At 36.2% G+C, this 21,667-nt stretch overlaps 1 protein-coding gene across 15 annotated transcripts in view; it reads right to left on the reverse strand.

Moving 5' to 3' along the window:
* Nucleotides 1–21,667, reverse strand: part of KHDRBS2 (KH RNA binding domain containing, signal transduction associated 2) — a 714,887-nt gene that overhangs the window by 642,661 nt on the left and 50,559 nt on the right. The window contains exon 2 of one of the 15 annotated variants that reach the window (XM_043450325.1): nt 3,569–3,645. The exons of the other annotated variants lie outside the window; for them this stretch is intronic. Coding sequence (XP_043306260.1) covers nt 3,569–3,605 — 37 coding nt within the window. The 5' untranslated portion in view covers nt 3,606–3,645. The remainder of the gene's footprint in view (nt 1–3,568; nt 3,646–21,667) is intronic. 15 annotated transcript variants of the gene reach the window in all.

Here is a 21,667-nt window from a genome sequence, read left to right on the forward strand (position 1 = left end):
TGATACACACACACAAACACATTACTCAGTCACAAAATGAATGAAATAATGCCATCTCCAGCAACATGGATGAATCTAGAGATTATCATATTAAGTGAAGTCAGACAAAGGAAAATATATGATATCACTTATATTAATATATGGAAACTAAAACATAGTAAAAATGAACTTACAATACAGGAATAGACTCACAGACATAGAAAATAAACTTATGGTTACCAAAAGGGGAAAGGGGGTGATAAATTGGGAGTTTGGGATTAACATACACACACTACTATATATAAAACAGATAAACAACAAGGGCCTAACTTATAATGAAAATGAATCTGAAAAAGAATTTATATGTGTGTGTGTGTGTGTGTGTGTGTGTGTGTGTGTATAAATGAAGCATTTTGCAGTACACCTGAAACTAACACAATTTTGTATGCCAACTATAATTTAATAAAAAAATAAAATAAAAAAGAATCAGTTAGGTTGGATTTAGCTCATAGTAACAGAAAACAAACTCTGATGAGTTTCAATAAGGAAACTCAGCATTTGACATATTAAAATATCAAGATTTAAAGCAAGCCAATAGCAACGAGAGTCCACCATAAAAGCAGGAGTAGGTCACAGAAAACTTAATTTTCCCTGCTTTGCCACCCAACCAAAGAAGAACACAACAGGACTGGCTCCTTGCCACATCTTACAAAAAGAGAAAGAAAACTCTCTGGGAACCAGGACCATAATTCCTCCTTTCAGTTTTACTGGAATATATTAGATTGTCCACAGTTGGTAGGAAAGTGTCATATGATAACTGGTATAGATTAACTGAGATCCAGTCATAAGCTAATGAGAAGAGTGGCTTTCTCAGAAGAGCAGAGCTATGTGAAGGAGGCTCAGATACCAGAGAAAGTTCTGTCTTCTCCTGGAAAGCGAGAAGACATGATGTGCAAGCAGGCTGTTGACCACTCCGATAGTCTCCTCTTCAGTTCCTCCACCCGGTATTGTCTCAATGTTTCTAGACTCCTGAAAGTCTAAAGTGGAAATTTAACAGAATTTTTTTTCCAAAAACTATCAGAATCACAGAAACCAAAGATGCAATTTTTCATATCCAATCGATACAGTTAGTCTTCAAGTTTTAAAAACATTTAAAAGAAATACAATATTTAGTGTCTTTAGGAACAGCATAGTTTTCAAAAATCTAGTCAATAAAAGTGACATATGACCAGAAACTATTATTAGCTTCCAGGTTGATAATTGCCTATAATCCTTATGAAAACAAGCCCTGTCTGGATCTCCTTAGGATCTTTAAAAAATTGCACTTTTCACCTACTCTCAGTTACATCAAGATCAGCACTAAATAAAGATGATAAATAAAGTTCAGAATACCACCTTTACCGCTGACAGGGCCCAACTGGAGAATGCTCATTGAGTCTGTTAGTTAAATATGCTTGTTAACCCATAAAAGCTTCACAAAGAGATCCATCCCACGGGAAACTGATCTGGATGAAGCAAGGGCAGGTGGGCTAAGCATTCACAGGCTTATGCACCAGATCTGAGTCCACTTGCAGGGCGGAGTCCACAAGAGTCCACAGTTACACACAAACCACCAGCAAATGACAGTTGTTCTCTGCCTTGGGTACACTTTCTTATGCAGTGATCACCAGGATAAAAATTAATAGTTGGAAACAGATGTCAAATTATTAGACTGCACACATGAAACTTAAATATTTTTTAAAAAGTAAATTGGAGAGAAGTGTTTCATATCTAAGGAATTAATCATAGATTCAGATTAAGTTCTGATGAACAAAACAAAAAATTCTATCATGGCTATACATGTGAGCATTGTGAATACTTAAAGATGGGTTTAATTCAATAGCCATGTTCTGTTAGACAGAATAGACTATGTTACCAAAATTTCCACTGCTCCTTTGGCCCTGATGGTGTCCCTCCCTGACCTGCAGTGAGAGGTGTCCAGTTCACAAGAGTGCTTGAACATCAATCACCCAGGAGCTTCTAGCACCACCAAGAAATCATTAACTATTGACATCTCTAATGACTAAAACAGATTTGACAAGGATTAAAGTTGAGTTCCTGGGACAGGGTGAAACCCAATGTGGTTCTTCTTCTGCATCAAAACCCAGCTAAAATAAGACTTTCAACTTAAAGTGATTATTTTTAAACGGTATAGTACCTCATGTTAAAGTGGCTTGGTTGCTAATGATGAACACCTAGTAAAATATTTAACACAAATTATCCTACGTAATTATAGAATGTTTACTATGTTACAAAGTGAGGATATAGCCATCTATGGTAGGCCTTTTAGAGATAGCTCAATATAACCAAGCACTACATTAAGGTTTGCATCTATGTTTTTATTATAAGTTCTCAGTTTAAGATGAACACATACTTTATCCTTTGGGACGTAAACTGTTGAAGAGGAGCTTCTCTTTTCTATCGTCTAACTCACATCCCCTCTTTGCTCTGTTTTAAATTTCTCTCGCCATTGATTCCTGATTGTTGCTGTTTAGTCACTAAGTTGTGCCCAACTCCTTGAGACTTCATGGACTGTAGCCTGCCATGCTCTTCTGATCATGGGATTTCCCAAACAATGATACGAGAGTGGGTTGTCATTTCCTTCTCCACCACTGATTCTTGATATTCTCAAACTATTTTTATCTTAATGTTCTACTTATTCCTAATCCACCTGTTTGCCAGCTAACATCCTGTTTCTGCTTTAGTAATCTGGCAACTGAAAGTCACATTATCTTCTAAAATCTTTCTGAGGATAATTATTACAGAGAATTTTATTTTTTTAATTTTATCTTTGGCCCTGGTATTATATTTATTTCCTTTGGGACAAGATTATGTTTACTTGCCTTGTGTTTTCTCAATGAATATTCCCAATGACATTCCCAGGAAGGCAGCAGAAATGCTAAATTTCCCCTGAGAATTTTATGATAATATAAAGATATCAATGAAATACAAAAGCATTCTGAATTCATTGGAAATTTAACAAAATAAATGGTTAAATAAGCAAAGTATTTCCCTCCTTCACCATCAACCTCCCCAAAATAAACAGCAAACCTCCGTTCTCCCACAGTGCAATTTTGGAGTTTATAAAACATGAAAACCATGCTAATTACCTTGAAAATAGTTTGTGAGCCCACAAAAATGACAGATCATGCATTCTGAGTTTCCTAGAATTTTTTTTTTCCCCCCCTTGGAACTAGCATTAGAGTCTCAGGTAAGTCATATAACCAGTCAGAACTACCATTTTTAGTCCAGAGGAGGAAAATCAGATCATACTTTAAGGCCTTTCCATATTTTCTTTCTGTTTACAGAGTCGGTTTAATGGAAATAGTTATCAAAAATTTTCATTGTCTGACACAGGCCACTAATTCATTATCAAAAGAATTTTCAATGACTATTTTTCACATGCTATAAAAATACTTAATATAAAGCACTAGAGTTCTCCATGAACTGCTTATGTATAGCACTCTTTATACCTCAACAATAAAAGAGATCATAAAAATATTTCATTTACAATATGTACCAGGTGATGAAAGGGAGTGAGAAAATGTACCAATTGTTGCCACTAGTGGGTGAGGATACTGTTCCATCTTTGCTCTGTCTTATCCAAGAAAAGTGTGGGTGCAGCACCTTGGACAGAACAAAGAGATCTAAATTAGAACTTCATGAAGACCAGAAAAATAAAAAGGAACGATTCTAAGAGATGGAAACTCAGGGGTTTCTAAGGACTCAGCTTACAAATACAGTACCATAAACAGGAAACAGCAGTAGATGCCAAAGAGAAGTATTGAAATGTTCTTTAACTATCAAGAAGCTTATATATTACCTATAATAGAGAGAGACAAGGGCAAATAATATATATAAATTTTGGCTTAAAAATTTTACAAAACAACTCTCAGCAGTACCTGCCTTCCCACATCATCTGTTAGGAGCCTGGTCTCCTCAGGACATGCAAGGAGGTGGTGCCGCTGAAGGAAAAATCACACCACTCAGCATGTGAGATCTTAGTACTCTGACCATACCCCTTACAGTGCGTGGAAGTGCAGAGTCTTAACCACTGGATCACCAAATCATCTGCAGGACTCAAGACTTAGTAGCTACTCTCTCTACCCTCTTCCCACAATGCCTCTTAATAATAATAACATATGGACTTCTACAAGGGAAATAAGTATCACAGCTTTGGTTGAACATAGTCTGGAGATCAAGCCTTTGGAGTGGGAGCACTGAATCCAAGACTCTAGACTACCAGAGAAATAACCCTAGGGAGTATCAAATAGTGAGGACTCACACAAAAGAGACCACTTGAATTCAAGACCCAGTATCACCCAACCACCAATAGCACCCTGGGCAGGATGCCTCATCTAAACAACAAACAAAACAAAAATACAAACCCAAACACCAGCAGACAGGATTACCACCTTAACTCAGCCTTGCCTATCAGAGGAAAAACAAACAAACAAACAAAAACTCAGCACAAATCTCACCCTATGCAAAGCTTGCACAAACAACTGGACCAAGCTTAGGAGGGTAGAAACCAAAAGGAAGAAAGAATTCAAACTTCTGGGAAAAGGAAACCTCAAACACAGTAAGTTAAAAAAAAAAAAAAATAATAATAATAATAATAATAAAGAAAAGGCAGAGAAATACTACACGAATAAAGGAACAAAATAGAAACACAGGAATCCAAAAAACATGAAGAGGAAATAGGCAAACTACCTGAAGAAGAATTCAAAATAATGATAGCAAAGATGATCAAAAACCTTGAAAACAAAATGGAGGAAATGCAAGAATCAATTAACAAAGACCTAGAAGAAATAAAGAATAAACATACAGAGACAAACAACACTATTACTGAAATTAAAAAAAACTCTAGAAGGAATCAATAGCAGAAGATCTGAAGAAGAAAAATGAATCAGTGGGCTGGAAGATAAAATGGTGGAAGTAACTTCTGAAGAGCACAATAAAGTAAAAAGAATGAAAAGAACTGAGGATAGGCTCAGAAACCTCTGGGACAATACCAAATGCACCACATTCTAATCATTGGGACCCCAGAAGAAGAAGAGACAAAGAAAGGGTATGAGAAAATTTTTGAAGAGATTTATAGTTGGAAATTTCCCTAACATGGAAAAAACAGTTAATCAAGTCCAAGAGGCACAGAGTCCCATAAAGGATAAAACTAAGGAGAAACATGCCAAGACACATACTAATGAAACTAACAAAGACTAAACACAAAGAAAGACTATTAAAAGCAGCAAAGGAGAAGCAACCAGTAACATACAAGGGAAACTCTATACATTTAACAGCTTATCTGTCAGCAGAAACTCTGCAGTTGAGAAGGGAATGACAGGATATATTTAAAATACTAAAAGGGAAAAATATACAACCAAGATTATTGTACCCAGCAAGGATCTCATTCAACATTGATGGAGAATACAAAGCTCTTCAGACAAGCAAAATTTAAGAGAATTCGGTACCACCAAACCAGCTTTACAACAAATGTTAAAGGGACTTATATAGTCAAGAAATACAAGAGAAGAAAAAATATCTAAAAATCAACCCCAAACAATTAAGAAAATAGTAACACATATATCAATATTTACTTTAAATGTATATGGATTAAATGTTCCAACCAAAACACACAGACTGGCTGAAGGGATACAAAAACAAGATCCATATATATGTTGCTTATGAGAAACCCACTTCAGACCTAAAGAAACATATAGACTGAAAGTGAGAGGAAGGAAAAATGTATTCCGTGCAAATGGGAAGCAAAAGAAAGCTGGAGTAGCAATCCTCATATCAGACAAAATAGACCTTAAAATCAAAAAGATTACAAGAGATAAGGAAGGACACCACATAATGATCAAGGGATCGATCCATGAAGAAGTCATAACAATTGTAAATATCTGTTCTCCCAACATAACAGCACCTAAATACATAAGACAAACACTAACAGACATAAATGGGGAAATTGACAGTCACACAATAATAGTAGGAGACTTTAACACCCCACTTACACCAATAGAGAGATCATCAAAACAGAAAATTAATAAGGAAACACTAGATTTAAATGATACATCAGATGAGATGAATCTCACTGATAACTTTACGACATTCCATCCAAATGCAGAAGAATACACCTTCTCAAATGCACATGGAATATTCTCCAGGACAGACTACATCTTGGGTCAGAAATCAAGCCTCAATAAATTTAAGAAAATTGAAATTGTTATCAAGCATCTTCTCTGACCACAGCACTATGAGACTAGATATCAATTACAAGAAGAAAAACTGTAAGAAACACAAACACATGGAGATTAAACAACACATTTCTAAATGACCAACAGGTTACTGAAGAAATAAAAAGGGAAATCAAGAATTTCTAGAAACAAATGACAATGAAAACAAGACAACTCAAAACCAATGGGATGTAGCAAATGCAGTTCTAAGAGGGAAGTTTACAGCAATACAATCTTACCTCAAGAAATAAGAAAAACATTAAATAGACAACCTAATTTTAAACCTAAAACAACTGGATAAAGAAGAATAACAACAAAAAAAATTGTAGAAGGAAAGAAATCATAAAGATTTGAGAAGAAATAAATGAAAAAGAAATGAAAGCAGCAATAGTAAAGATGAATAAAACTAAAAGCTGGTTCTTTGAGAAGATAAACAAAATTGACAAACCTTTAGCCAGATCCATCAAGAAAAAAAGAGAAGAATCAAATCAAGAAAACTAGAAATGAAAAAAGAGGTTACAACAGACAAGGCAGAAATACAAAGAGTTATAAGAAACTATTATGAACAACTATACAACAATAAAGTAGATAACCTGGAAGAAATGGACAGATTCTTAGAAAAGTTCAATATTCCAAGACTGAATGAGGAAGAAATAGAAATTATGAACAATCCATTTACAAGCACTGAAACTGAGCTTTAATCAAAAATCTCCCCAAAAAACAAAAGCCCAGGACCAGATGGCTTCATAGGAGAATTCCATCAAATATTTAGAGAAGAGTTAATGCCTCTCCTTCTAAAATTCTTTCAAAAAGTTACAGAGGAAAGAACACTTCCAAACTCATTCTATGAGGTCACCATCACCCTGATACCAAAAGCAAACAAAGACAACACAAAAAGAGAAAACTACAGGCCAATATCACTGATGAACAAAGACGCAATAATCCTCAACAAAATTTTAGCAAACAGAATTCAGCAACACATCAAAAAGCTCATACACCATGATCAAGTTGGGTTTATTCCAGGGATGCAATGATTCTTCAATATACAGAGATCAATCAACATGATACACCATATTAACAAATTGAAAGATAAAAACCATATGATAATCTCAACAGATGCAGAAAAAGGCTGTGACAAAATTCAGCACCCATTTATGATTAAAACTCCTCAAAAATGGGCATAGAGGGAACCTACCTCAACATAGTAAAGACCATGTGTGATAAGCCTACAGCAAACATTATTCTCAAAGGTGAAAGACTGAAAGTATTCCCCCTAAGAACAAGAACAAGACTAGGGTGCCCACTTACCCCACTGTTATTCAACATAGTTCTGGAAGTCGTAGATATAACTATCAGAGAAGGAAAAGAAATAAAATGAATCCGGATTGGAAAAGAAATAAAGGTCTCACTGTTTGCAGATGACATGATACCATACATAGAAAATCCTAAATATAGTATCAGAAAATAACGAGCTAATCAGTGAATTTAGCAAAGTTACAAGATACAAAATCAATACACAGAAATCATTTGCATTTCTATATACTATCAATGAAAAATCATAAAAAGAAATTAAGGAATCAATCCCATTCACCACTGCAGCAAAAAGAATTAAATATCTAGAAATAAACTTACCTAAGGAGACAAAAGAACTGTACACAGAAAATTATTAAGACACTGATGAAAGAAATCAAAGATGACATGAACAGATGGAGAGATATTCCGTGTTCCTGGGTAGGAAGAATCAATATTGTGAAAATGACTATACTATCAAATGCAGTCTACAGATTCAATGCAATCCCTATCAAATTACAAATGGTATTTTTCACAGAACAAGGACAAAACATTTCACAATTCATATGGAAACACAAAAGAATCCAAATAGTCAAAGCAGTATTAAGAAAGAAGAATGGAGCTGGAGGAATCAACCTTCCAGACTTCAGATTATACTACAAAGCTACAGTCACCAAGACAGTATGGTACTGGCACAAAAACAGATATATAGACCAATGGAATAAGATAGAAAGCCCAGAGATAAACCCATTCACCTATGGGTAGCTTATTTTTGATAAAGGAGGCAAGAATATACAATGGGGCAAAGACAGCATCTTCAATGAATGGTCCTGTGAAAACTGGACTTTAGCATGTAAAAGAAATTAGAACACTTCCTAACACCATACACAAAGTATAAACTCAAAATGCATTAAAGACCTAAATGCAAGACCAAAAACTATGTAACTCTAAGAGGAAAACATCGGCAGAACACTTGATGACATAAATCAAAGCAAGATCCTCTATGACTCACCTCCTAGAGTAATGGAAATTAAAACAAAAGTAAACAAGTGGGACCTGATTAAACTTAAAAGCGTTTACATAGAAAAGGAAACTATAAGCAAGGTGAAAAGACAAACTTCAGAATGGAAGAAAATAATACCAAGTGAAACAACAAAGGATTAACTTCAAAAATATAGAAGCAGGTCATGCAACTCAATACCAGAAAAAGAAAAAATAAATAAATAAATAAGTGGAGAAAAGATCTAAACAGACATTTATCTAAAGAAGATATACAGATGATTAACAAACACATGAAAACATGCTCAACATTGCTCATTATTCAGCTCAGTGCAGTTCAGTTCAGTTCAGTCGTTCAGTCGTATCTGACTCTTTGCAACCCCATGGACTGCAGCATGCCAGTCTTCCCTGTCCATCACCAACTCCTGGAGTTCACTCAAACTCAAGTCCACTGAGTCGGTGATGTCATCCAACCATCTCACCTTCAGTTGTCCCCTTCCCCTCCTGCCTTCAATCTTTCCCAGCATCAGGGCCTTTTCAAATGAGTCAGTTCTTTGCATCAGGTGGCCAATATATTGAAGTTTCAGCTTCAGCATCAGTCCTTCCAATGAATATTCAGGACTGATTTCCTTTAGGATGGACTGGTTATATATTTAGGATGGGCATTATTAGAGAAATGCAAATCAAATCTATAATGAGATATCACCTCACACCAGTCAGAATGGCCATCATCAAAAAGTCTACAAACAAAAAATGCTGGAGAGTGTGTGGAGAAAAGGGAACACCCTTGATGGTGGGAATGTAAATTAATACAGCCACTCTGGAAGATGCTATGGAGTTCCCTTTAAAAACTAGGAATATTACCACCTTACAACCCAGCAATCTGACTCCTAGGCATATACCCTGAGGAAAGCAAAATTGAAAAAGAGGCATGTATCCCATTGTTCACTGCAGCACTATTTACAGTAGCTAGAACATGGAAGCAACCTACATATCCATCGACAGATGAACGGATAAAGAAATTATGGTACATGTCCACAATGGAATATTACTCAGCCATAGGAATGCTTTTCAGTCAGTTCTAATGAGGTGGATGAACCTAAAATCTATTATACAGAGTGAAATAAACCAGAAAGAGAAAGATAAATATCGTATTCTAATGCATATATACAGAATCTAGAAAAATGTTACTGAAGAATTAATTTAAAGGGCAACATGGAGAAAGAGACATAGAGAATAGATTTATGTACTTGGGAAGAGGGGAGGAAAGGGTGAGATGTATGAAAATTGTAACATGAAAACTCACATTAACATATGTAAAATAGATAGCCAACGGCAATTTGCCGTATGGCTCAGGAAACTCAAACATTGGCGTTGTATCAACCTAGAGGGGTGGGATGGTGGGGGAGATCAGAGGGAGTTTCAAAAGGGAAGGGATATATGTATACCTACGGCTGATTCATGTTGAGATTTGACAGAAAATAGCAAAATTCTGTAAAGCAATTATCCTTCAATGAGAAACAAATAAATTTGAAAAGAAAAAAATTTACGAAACAATCTGTTTTTTTGCTTGACAATTTTTTGTTTTTTTTTTTTTCCTGAAACAAACAAGTTTTGATTTCAATACTCAAGACAGAAAACAAACAAGATACTTTCTACTACAGCATCCCTGAGCTTTTAGACTGAGGAACATTTCATGGACAAAGGAGCCTGGTGGGCTACAGTCTATGGGGTTGCAAAGAGTTGGACAGGACTGAGCAACTGATACTATCAGAAAGAACTAAATCACAGCCTAAGCTAACATAATGAGCAGTTATAGATGTCAGGAAACTAAATGTTTTCTTTGTCCTCTCGATATCCAGCTGCATGGCCTTGGACAAGGCATTAAAACACTCTGAACCTCAGTTTCATCATGATTAAAATTTAGAAACATGATTATAGGATCGAATGATCTGGTCAAAACCAGAGCTTTAAAATCATGCATTTCCAATAAAACATTCTTTTGTAAGAGACTAACACATTATTTAGATGGAGGAGACACAGAAAAAGAGTTACAAATCATGTCAGCAATTCCAACCAAGCTGAATTCCAAAGTATGTATTTATTTGATTTTATATTTGTCATAAAGTTACTGAAAAGAAAGTCACTTTTTCCTATTGGCAAATATTTATATAGTTTCAAAATGTGTGGAATTTTTATAAAATTTCTACATGCCAGCCCTACAAAATTACTCATGGATATGTATATAAATACACATAAAATCTGTGTATGCTAATGCTTACATTTTGAAATAGGATAAAATCTGATTTAAGTAGAATATTCTATTACACAAAGGAAAAAATGTTTTCCTTTCAAAAAACAAAAATACACTCAAGCTCATGAACTAGACCATAGTCAATCTTTGAATGCATTAAAGAGAATTTACATTACCCTAAGGCACTTATTCGGAGAAGGCAATGGCAACCCAATCCAGTACTCTTGCCTGGAAAATCCCCTGGATGGAGAAGCCTGGTAGGCTGCAGTCCGTGGGGTCGCTAAGAGTCGGACACGACTGAGCGACTTCACTTTCACTTTTCACTTTCATGCATTGGAGAAGGAAATGGCAACCCACTCCAGTGTTCTTGCCTGGAGAATCCCAGGGACGGTGGAGCCTGGTGGGCTGCCGTCTATGGGGTCACACAGAGTCGGACACGACTGAAGCGACTTAGCAGCAGCAGGAAAGCACTCATTATTCTAAAGGATGCATTGTTCCACCATGGTTTCAGGATATTATTTTATCATAAGTGAAATTAAAATTGTTTTCTGATTAAAGTGAAAAAAAAATTCAAAGCACTTAATTTGCCTTAAAATCTAGGAAATACTGCACATTAATCATAAACTGATTAAAGCACTAATAATGATGCATTTTATACACACTGACCATTAACTGTTAAACCTGAGAAAAAAGCAGTTTCAAGATATAGTGGATTAGATTCAGATCAACATAAAAGATGAAAACATCATAAAATTATTTAATATAAAGTCCATCTGTTACATATTAATTTATATGCCTACATTATTTTGCATACTATTTCAGCAATACCCATGAATGAAAAGTATGCATCTTTATGCACCAGGACTTCATCCAGGACTGCAAGGTACTCATTTTGTATGAGGCCTGAGGTATACAAATACTGATCTAATTCACACCTCATCTATACAGCTTATTCTGGATCAATGTTTATCCTACTGTTTAAATTTGTGTTGGTTTGGCTACTGTTGCCCCTAATCCAAGCCAAATTGGTGAATTTCAATTTTCACTTATGAATGGGCTGTGTGACTGTCCTTTTATGAAATGATACCGAAAGCAAATATTAGTGCTTTTTTTGTCAATACTTCCTTACCTTGACCTCATAAAGTGTCAGCCTAAAAATGAGGAAATAAAGTAAAACTAACTAAAACATTTTTAGGCTGACACTTTATGAGGTCAAGGTAAGGAAGTATTGACAAAAGGAGCACTAATATTTCCCACGAGGGCACATCTAAATCAAAGCTGACTCTGCTTCCATGCAGCCCACTTCCTCCTTGTGGTTCTAAATGGCATATAATGCAACACTTCTGTGTAGAAACATTAGATTTTCCTTCTGTTAGGAAAGTTGTCTGTTTTGTCAATGGTTTCCTTTGCTGTGCAGAAGTTTTTATTAGGTCCCATTTGCTTATTTTTTCTTTTATTTCCTTTGCTATAGGAAACTGATCCAAAACCACTGATATGATTTATGTCAAAGAGTGTTCTGCTTATATATTACCCTAAGAGTTTTAGGAAAAGGTCAATTTTCATTCCAATTCCAAAGAAAGATAATGTGAAAGAATGTTCAAACTACTGCACAACTGCTCATCTCACATGCTAGCAAAGTAATGCTCAAAATTCTCCAAGTTGTCTTCAACAGTTTGTGAATCAAGAACATCCAGATGTTCAAGCTGGATTTAGAAAAGGCAGAGGAACCAAAGATCAAATTGCCAACATGCACTGGATCATAGGAAAAACAAGAGAATTCCAGTAAAACACTACTTCTGCTTCACTGACTATGCTAAAGCCCTTGACTGTGTGGATCACAACAAACTGTGAAAAATTCTTAAAGAGATGGAAATACGAGACCACCTTATCTTCCTCCTGAGAAATCTGTATGCAGGTCAAGAAGCAATAGTTAGAACTGGACATGCAACAATGGACTGATTCCAAGTTGGGAAAGGAGTACGTCAAGGCTGTATATTGTCACCCTGTTTATTTAACTTATAAGAAGAGTACATCATGTGAAATGCTGAGATGAAGCACAAGCTGGAATCACGACTGCCAAGAGAAATATCAATAACCTCAGATATGCAGATGACACCACCCTCATGGCAGAGAGCAAAGAGGAACTAAAGAGACTCTTGATGAAAGTGAAAGAAGAGAGTGAAAAAGCTGGCTTAAAACTTAACATTCATAAACGAAGATCATGGCATCCGGTCCAATCAATTCATGGCAAATAGATGGGGAAACAGTGGAAACGGTGACAAACTATTTTCTTGGGCTCCAATGTCACTGCAGATAGTGACTGCAACCATGAAATTAAAAGACACTTGCTCCCTGGAAGAAAAGCTATGACCAACCTAGAAAGCATATTAAAAAGCAGAGACATTACTTTACTGACAAAGGTCCATCTAGTCAATGCTATGGTTTTTCCAGTAGTCATGTATGGATGTGAGAGCTGGACCATAAAGAAAGTTGAGTGCCGAAGAATTGATGCTTTTGATCTGTGGTGTTGGAGAAGATCCTTGAGAATCTCTTGGATTGCAAGGAGATCAAACCAGTCAATCATAAAGGAAATCAGTCCTGAATGTTCATTGGAAGGAGAGATGCTGGAGTTGAAGCACCAATACTTTGGCACTTCATGTGAAGAACTGACTTATTAGAAAAGACCCAAAGGCTGAGAAAGATTGAAGGCAAGAGGAGAAGGGGATGATAGAGGATGAGACGGTTGGATGGCATCACCAATGGACATGAGTGTGAACAAGCTCTGGGAGTTGGTGATGGACAGGGAAGTGTGGTGTGCTACAGTGCATGTGTTTGCTAAGAGTTGGGCAAAAATGAGTTACTGAACTGAACTGGATACTACAGTATCCCGACTTACATTTAGGTCTGTGATGTTTTGAGTTTATTTTTGTGTATGGTGTTAGAGAATGTTCAAGTTTCATTCTTTTACATGTAGCAGTCCAGCACCACTTATCAAAGAGACCACCTTTTCTCCATTGTATATTCTTGCCTCCTTTGTCATAGATTAATTGTCCATAAGATTTGTGGGCTTTCTACCCTCTTCCATTGATTTATGTGTCTATTTTTTATGCCAGTATTTTATTGCTTTGATGACTCTAGCTTTGGATTGATAATAGTCTGAAGACAGGGAGCCTGATTCCTCCAGAGCTGTGTTCTTCTTTCTTGTTTTAGCTGTTAATGGTCTTCCGTGTTTCCATATAATTTTAAAATTAAGTGTTCTAGTTCTGTGAAAATGACATTGGAAATTTGACAGAAATTGCACTGAACCTGGAGAAGGAAATGACAATACAGCCTAGTATTTTTACCTGGAAAATCCCATGGACAGAGGAACCTGGCAGGGCTATAGTCCATAGGGTCACACAGGTAGTCAGACATGACTGAAGCGACTTAGCATGCGTGCACTGAAGCTGTGGATTGCCTTGGGTAGTATAGTCATTTTATCAAAATTGATTATTCCAATCCAAGAACACCATTATCTGCCTATTTGTGTCCTCTTTCATTTCTTTCATTTCCATCTTTAATTTCTTAGACTTTTCAGAGTACAGGTCTCTTGCCTCCTTCGGCAGATGTATTTATTCCTATGTATGTTATTCTTTTTGGTGTGATGGTAAATGGGATTGCTTCTTTAATTTCTCTCTCTGATATATTATTGTTAGTGTATAGAAATACAACAGATTTTTGCACATGAATTCTGTATCCTGTGAATACCAAATTCATTGATGAGGTATAGTGGTTTTCTGGCAGTATCATTAGGATTTTCTATGTATAGTACCTTGTCGTCTGCAAACAGTGAGTTTTACTTTTTCCTTTGCAATTTGGATTTCTCTTTCTTCTCTGATTAACATGGCCAGGACTTCTAAAACTATGTTGAATAAGAGTGGGAAGAATGGGCATACCTGTCTTATTCTTGATCTTAGAGGAAATGCTATCAGCTTTTCACTGTTGAGTGTGATGTTAGCTGTGGGTTTGTCATATGTAGCCTTTACTATGTTGAGGTATGTTCCCTCTATGTCTGCTTTCTGGAAAGTTTTTTTTTTTTTTTAACACAAATGCAAGTTGTGTTTTATTAAAAGATTTTTCAGCATCTACTGTGATGATTTTTTTTTCATTTATTTTAGTTAGAGGATAATTAATTTACAACATTGTGATGGTTTTTGCCATACATCTGTATGAATCAGCCATAGGTATACGAGTCCCCTCCATCCTGAAACCCCTCCCATCTCCCTCCCCACCCTATATTCTTCAATTTTTAATATGGTGTATCACATTAATTGATTTGTGAGCACTGAAAAATCCTTGCATCCCCAGGATAAACCTACTGCATGGGAGAAAATATTCACAAGTTATATGACCAAAAAAGGATTAATAACCAACATATATAAAAAGCTCCTACAACTTAACATCAAAAAAAATTTTTTTTAATGGGAAGAACTGAATGCACATTTTTCCAAAGAGGAAATGTAGATAGCCAATAGGCACATGAGAAGATGCTCAACATCACTAATCATTCAGTTCAGTTCAGTTCAGTCGCTCAGTCATTAGGGAAATGTAAATCAAAACCACAATGAGTTATCACTTGAGAAGGGTCAGAATGGCTATCATTAAAAACAACACAAACAGCAAATGTCAGCAAGGATGTGGAGAAAAAGGAATCCTCATACTCTGTTAGTGGGAATGTAAATTGCTGCAGACACAGTAGAAAACAGGATGGAGGATTTGAACTACCATATGACCCAGAAATTCTACTTCTGGGTTATATCCAAATAAAACCCCACTAATTCAAAAAGATACAAAGATACATGCACTCCAATGTTCACAGCAGTCTTCTTTACAATTGTCAAGATATAGAAGCAACACAAATGTACATCAACAGATGAATGGATAAATGGTAAATATATATAAAGCAATACTACTCAGCTAATATATACAAAAAAAGAAAAAAAAAGAAAATTTTCCATTTACATCAACATATAAAAATTTGCAGGGTGTTATGCCAAGTGAAGTAAGTCAGACAGAGAAAGATAAACGCTGTATAACGTATACGTGGAATCTAAAAGCGACAACAAACTAGTGAATGTATCAGAAAAGCAGCAGATTCACAGGCTGAAAGAACAGTAGCGGTTCCCAGTGGAGGGAGGAGCATGCAGACAGTGGGCTGGGAGGGGCCTGTTCCATGCAAGGAGGCTGCAAGGGGGCACTGTGCAACACGGGGACACAGCGAATGCTTAGAAATAACTGTAAATAGAGTATAACCTTCAAAAATTGTATAATTGTTTTAAGTAAGTTAAAAAAACAGAATGGTGTGTCTCTTTATTTTATCTTTTCCCTCATTTCTCTTAGAAAAGTCACAGATTTACTTTTAGGGGGAAAACAAAAACAAAAAAAAAGCTTTTTTTGGTCATAATCCCAAATCAATATGTCAGTAGAGCTATTTTCAACCTACTCCAAAAAATATAATTTATTGTCTTAATTTTAGCATTTTTTATATTTTTTCATTTTTTAAATCTATCAATTTTTAATTCTAAAGTAAAGAATCATTAGTATGTTTATATGCCTACTGTTTTTTTTTTAATTTATTCATTTTAATTGCAGGAAGACATAGTGTCATTTTAAAAAAGGAAAAGCATTTCATTAGATGTAATATTTTGGGATTATCACCTTAAAAAGGAATAAAATGAATAAGGTAATTAAATTTTTTAAAAAATTGAAAAGTTGGGAAGTTTCTTCTAAAGTTACAAAAACACTCCATGGTACTTACTCAAGTAAAATGAAAACTATGTTCACACAAATACTTATAAGAAAATATCCACACTGATTTACTCAGAAAACCAGAGACAGCATAGGTAAATGAATAAACAGGCTGTGATGCATTCATGCCATGAAACACAACTCAGCAACAGAAAGGAACAAACTCCCGATTCACACAAGACAGGAATGGAAAAACTAGATGTTGTATGTTCAGCTTAGAAAGATATTCTGAATGATACAGAAATATAGGAATCGGTGTTTCACATGGTTTAAAATTAATGAAAACAAAAATTCTAAAGCCACATATAAGAAAACAAATATGCCTCAAAGAATACCAAACTTAATAACATAAACATAACTGCATACAGAAGTAATTCAAGCTACTTTAGATTTAGTGTTTTCATCCTATAACTTTCTTAGATATATAGTAGGGATATAAAGAACTGCCAAGGCTTGTTCTAAAATTAGAAATAAAAACCAGAAATGGATCAGAACGGTCTTGAAACAAAACGACGGCTTTATCATTTGCAGGTTTGCAAATCAGGGATACACAGCTTAGAGCTATAGAGTGAAGGGGAGTTAAAACCTAAAGGTGAAGGTTTAGGAGGTGAAGGGGAGTTAAAACCTAAACCCCAGAAACCACAACTGGGAGATTCTAAAGGGGTTGGGAGTGACATTTACAGCCTGGTTGCATGTCCTCATGACGGGCTTTTACCCTGCTTTTTGCTGGGGACTTTCCAAGCAGGAACTCTGGCAGAGGCAGGAGTTCTTATGGCTTCCTCGGTGGGAATCTTTGTTTTGTGTTGAGGGCACAGAGGAGTGATGAAGCTCAGGTCTGCCCTGGTTGCCAGGCTACATGTTCGTCTGGGCCTGGTTTTTCATGTTCTTTCCTCAAGGGCATTTTACATTATTGTAACACAAGCAATTTTAAATTTGATTAGTAGGGCTTTTCAAACGAGTAGTGACATCAGTGTAGACATTTAGCAACTAGTTGAAGTATAGAGCATATGAGTACCTATACTGATATCTGCAGAACCAGAACTTTTATCATGGAAGCAGGAGGACACAGATATGTGAACATGGGGTGAACTGTAAATTGCTATATTTGAATAACAGCAGTGAAAATGATCTCCTGTTATTTAAATACAGACACACACATATATATTCACATATGTGTGTCTGATTCTGGCATGGGTAGGTATACCTGTGTGTATTTCATGGCTATGTATCCTAAAAGTCACCCCAGTAACAATAAACACACCCATAACCCTGAATTTTATTTTAAAAATAAATTAGAAAAAAATATAATATTTTTAGAGAAATGTTTGATTCCAGGGTGATAGTGTGTCTTCTTGTGCATGTGGCTCCTCCTTGCCAAACTTGGGAGAATGTGAATAGGAAGAGAACAATGGAAGGAACAGTGTAAAATAGGAAATAGAAATTATCCAGAAATCACAGCAATACTCAAACATGTATTTAAGTGGGAAGGGAAGACTCATTTAAAGAAGACTGCAAGTTACTAAATGTAGAAGAAAACTGACAGAATTATAAAATAGTCAAAGTAATAAATGATTCAGCAATGACCATCAACAGGTGCTAATGAAGAAGGAATTCACAGGGCCTGGACTCCACCTTAGGCCTGTCCATGCTGATGGTGCTCGGCCACCTCTCCAGTGGACTCTGAACTCTGTGTTTAGTGCCTATAGAAACGACGACAGAAGGATAAGACCCCCTCCAGACAGGAGAACCTTGAAGATCGTACCCTGGTTACTCATCGCCTAAGAGAACACATACACTAATCACCCCTTCCTCCAGACAGGCCATAAACTTTTCTGTACCTGTCGGAGTGTAACCTCGTCTTTACTAATTATTGGCTAATTGTTTAACTGTCTCAGCACATGGCACATGAGTGATGGGGTTACTGGGATTTTATTTACCCTTCCTTAGTTTATGTAAGTCTCAAGGAATTTGGGGTGGTGGGTTCGGACATGTACATATGGGGTATAAAAGATTTCACAAATGCTGGTCAGGGTCCTTGGCTGAGAGGAGACTCTGCCTTGGGCCCACCGGTGTAATCAACTGCACTCCACTATCTGCATTGTCCTTCTGAGTGAGTTTGTTTCCCGGAATGTGTGGCTACAACACTAAGACAATTACATAGTAGATCTTTAGAAACACGATATACATATGCACAGTCCAAAACTACAGTCCAGAGATTGCTTATGAATTACATCAGGAAAATATTATTTTAAATTAATATATCTCAACACTTTAAGTGAGCAAACTTAGTAGAAGCAATAATGGGACACATTGAAATCACGTGCCTTCTACTGTGATACAATGGAAATTTTCCCATGTAGCATTTTGCCAAAAAAATTTTTAATATGAATCTAATCATAAGTAAACCATCCAAAGTAAGGACAAAATAAAACAGCTGGAATGAACTGTAAAACGATTCTTTCTACATTATAAAAGACAAGGAAGTTAGTAAGAGAACTCAGAACAAAGGGGATTAAAAGGCATTTATACTAAATGAAATATATTAGCTTCAATTCCATCCTGATTCTTCTTAAATAGATTGGGTCAATGAAATATTATCAATTCAATGTTGAATTCCTCAGTGTTAATGTGGCACTGCTGTGTAGAATGTCCCTGTTCTCAGGAGAACATGCCACAGTGGCAAGGGCAGGGCTAAGGGTTTGGAGGTCAATCACTTACCATCAAATAGTTCATAGAAACGCTTAACCCACACTCACTCTAACACAGATTCAGAGCACAAATCCAGATGACTGTCATTTTGGTTTTAAACTTTTTAAACATATTATTTTAGAGTCGATTTAGTGTAAAAAGTTGTGAAGGTGGTTTCCACACACCACACACTCAGTTTCTCTCATTATTGACAATTTCTGTTATATGATCTGGATAACCATCATGATATCGTCACACAGTGAGAGCCAGACATCCTGGAATGTGAAGCCAATTGGGACTTAGGAAGCATTAGTAGGAACAAAGCTAGCGGAGGTGATGGAAATCTAGCTGAGCTATTGAAAATCCTAAAAGATGATGCTGTTAAAGTGCTGCAGTCAATATGCCAGCAAACTTGGAAAACTCAGCAGTGACCACAGGAATGGAAAAGGTCAATTTCCATTCCAATCCCAAAGAGACAACGTCAAAGAATGTTCAAACTACTGTAAAATTGCACTCTTCACATGCTAGCAAGCTAATTCTCAAAATCTTCAAGTTGGCTTCAACAGTACATGAACTGAGAACTTCCAGATGTACGAGCTGCATTCAGAAAAGTCAGAGGAACCAGAAATCAAATTCTCAACAACTGCTGAATCATAAAAAAGCAAGAGAATTTCAGAAAAAAATATTTACTTCTGTTTCACTGACTATGTGAAAGTCTTTGACTGTGTGGATCACAACAAACTGTGGAAAATTCTTAAAGAGATGGGAATACCAGACTACCGTACCTGCCTCCTGAGAAACCTGTATGCAGGTCAAGAAGTAACAGTTAAAACTGGACATGTAATAACAGACTAGTTCAAAACTGGGAAAGGAGATATGCAGAGTACACCAGGTAAAGTGGCAGGCGGGATGAATCACAAGGTGGAATCAATCAAGATTTCCAGGAGAAATATTAACAACCTTAGATATGCAGATGATAACATCCTTATGGCAAAAAGCAAAGAGGAACTAAAGAGCCTCTTGATGAAGGTGAAAGAGGAGAGTGAAAAAGCTGGCTTAAAACTCAACACTCAAAAAACGAAGATCATGGCATCTGATCTGATCATTCCATGGCAAATAGATGGAGAAACAATGAAAAAACTGACAAACTTTATTTTCTTGGGCTCCAATATCACTGCAGATAGTTACTGCAACCATGAAATTAAGACACTTGCTCCTTGGAAGAAAATCTATGACCAACCTAGACAGCATATTAAAAAGCAGAGACATTACTTTGCTGACAAAGGCTTGTATAGTCAAAGCTATGGTTGTTCAAGTACTCGTGTACAGATGTGAGAGTCAGACCATAAAGAAGACTGAGCACTGAAGAACTTTTGAACCGTGGTTCTGGAGAAGACTCGTGAGAGTCCCTTGGACAGCAAGGAGATCAAACCAGTCAATCTAAAGGAAATAAACCCTGAATCTTCATTAGAAGGACCCTTGGAGCTGAAGCTTCAATATTTTGGCCACCTGATGTAAAGAATTGACTCATTAGAAAAGATTCTAATACTAGGAAAGCTTGAAGGCAGGAGGAGACAGGGATGACAGAGGATGAGATGGTTGGATGGCATCAACAACTCAGTGGACACATGTTTGAGCAAACTCTGAAAGCTTGTAAAGGACAGGGAAGCCTGGTGTGCTATAATCCATGCGGTCACAAAGACTTGAACAACAGTTAGTAACTGAACAACAACAATAAATTACTATAACACATTTGTCACCATTAATGCACCAAAACCAATACACTATTATTAACTAAAATCTGTGCTTAATTTTCTTAGCTTATGCCTAATGTCCTTTTTCTCTTTCAGTATCCCAGGAAATACATATGCTTGTCAGTCTCCTGAGGCTTCTCTTAGTTGTGATACTGTTAGGATTTTATTTATTTTTTTGATGCCCTTGACAGTTTTGAAGTGTACTGGTCAAAGGCTTTATAAAATATAACTAATTGGCATTTGCCTGATGCTTTCCTCATGATTGCACTACAGTGATGTGTGTTAGGGTGAAGTGACAAGCTCATCACATTATAACAAGGATACACGCTATGACTGATGTTATCCTGATTACCCAGCTAAGGTAGCATTTATCAGATTTCTTCACTGGGAAAGTGCTCTTTTCCTTATTGTCCATACTGCAGTCTTTGAAAGGAAGTTATCATACAGTCAATACTTCAGAAAGGAGTAATACTTTACTTCCTTCCTCCTTGAGGGCAAACTATCTGCATAAATTATTTAGAATTCTCTTGAATAGGACTGTTCATGGGGTTCTGAAGAAATGGTTTCCAAGGAAAACTATTCAATATCACAGTAATCCAAGTCTATGCCCTGACCAGTAATTCTAAAGCAGAAGTTGAATG

Source organism: Cervus canadensis, chromosome 28 (assembly GCF_019320065.1).
Source record: "Cervus canadensis isolate Bull #8, Minnesota chromosome 28, ASM1932006v1, whole genome shotgun sequence".
NCBI lineage: Eukaryota > Metazoa > Chordata > Mammalia > Artiodactyla > Cervidae > Cervus > Cervus canadensis.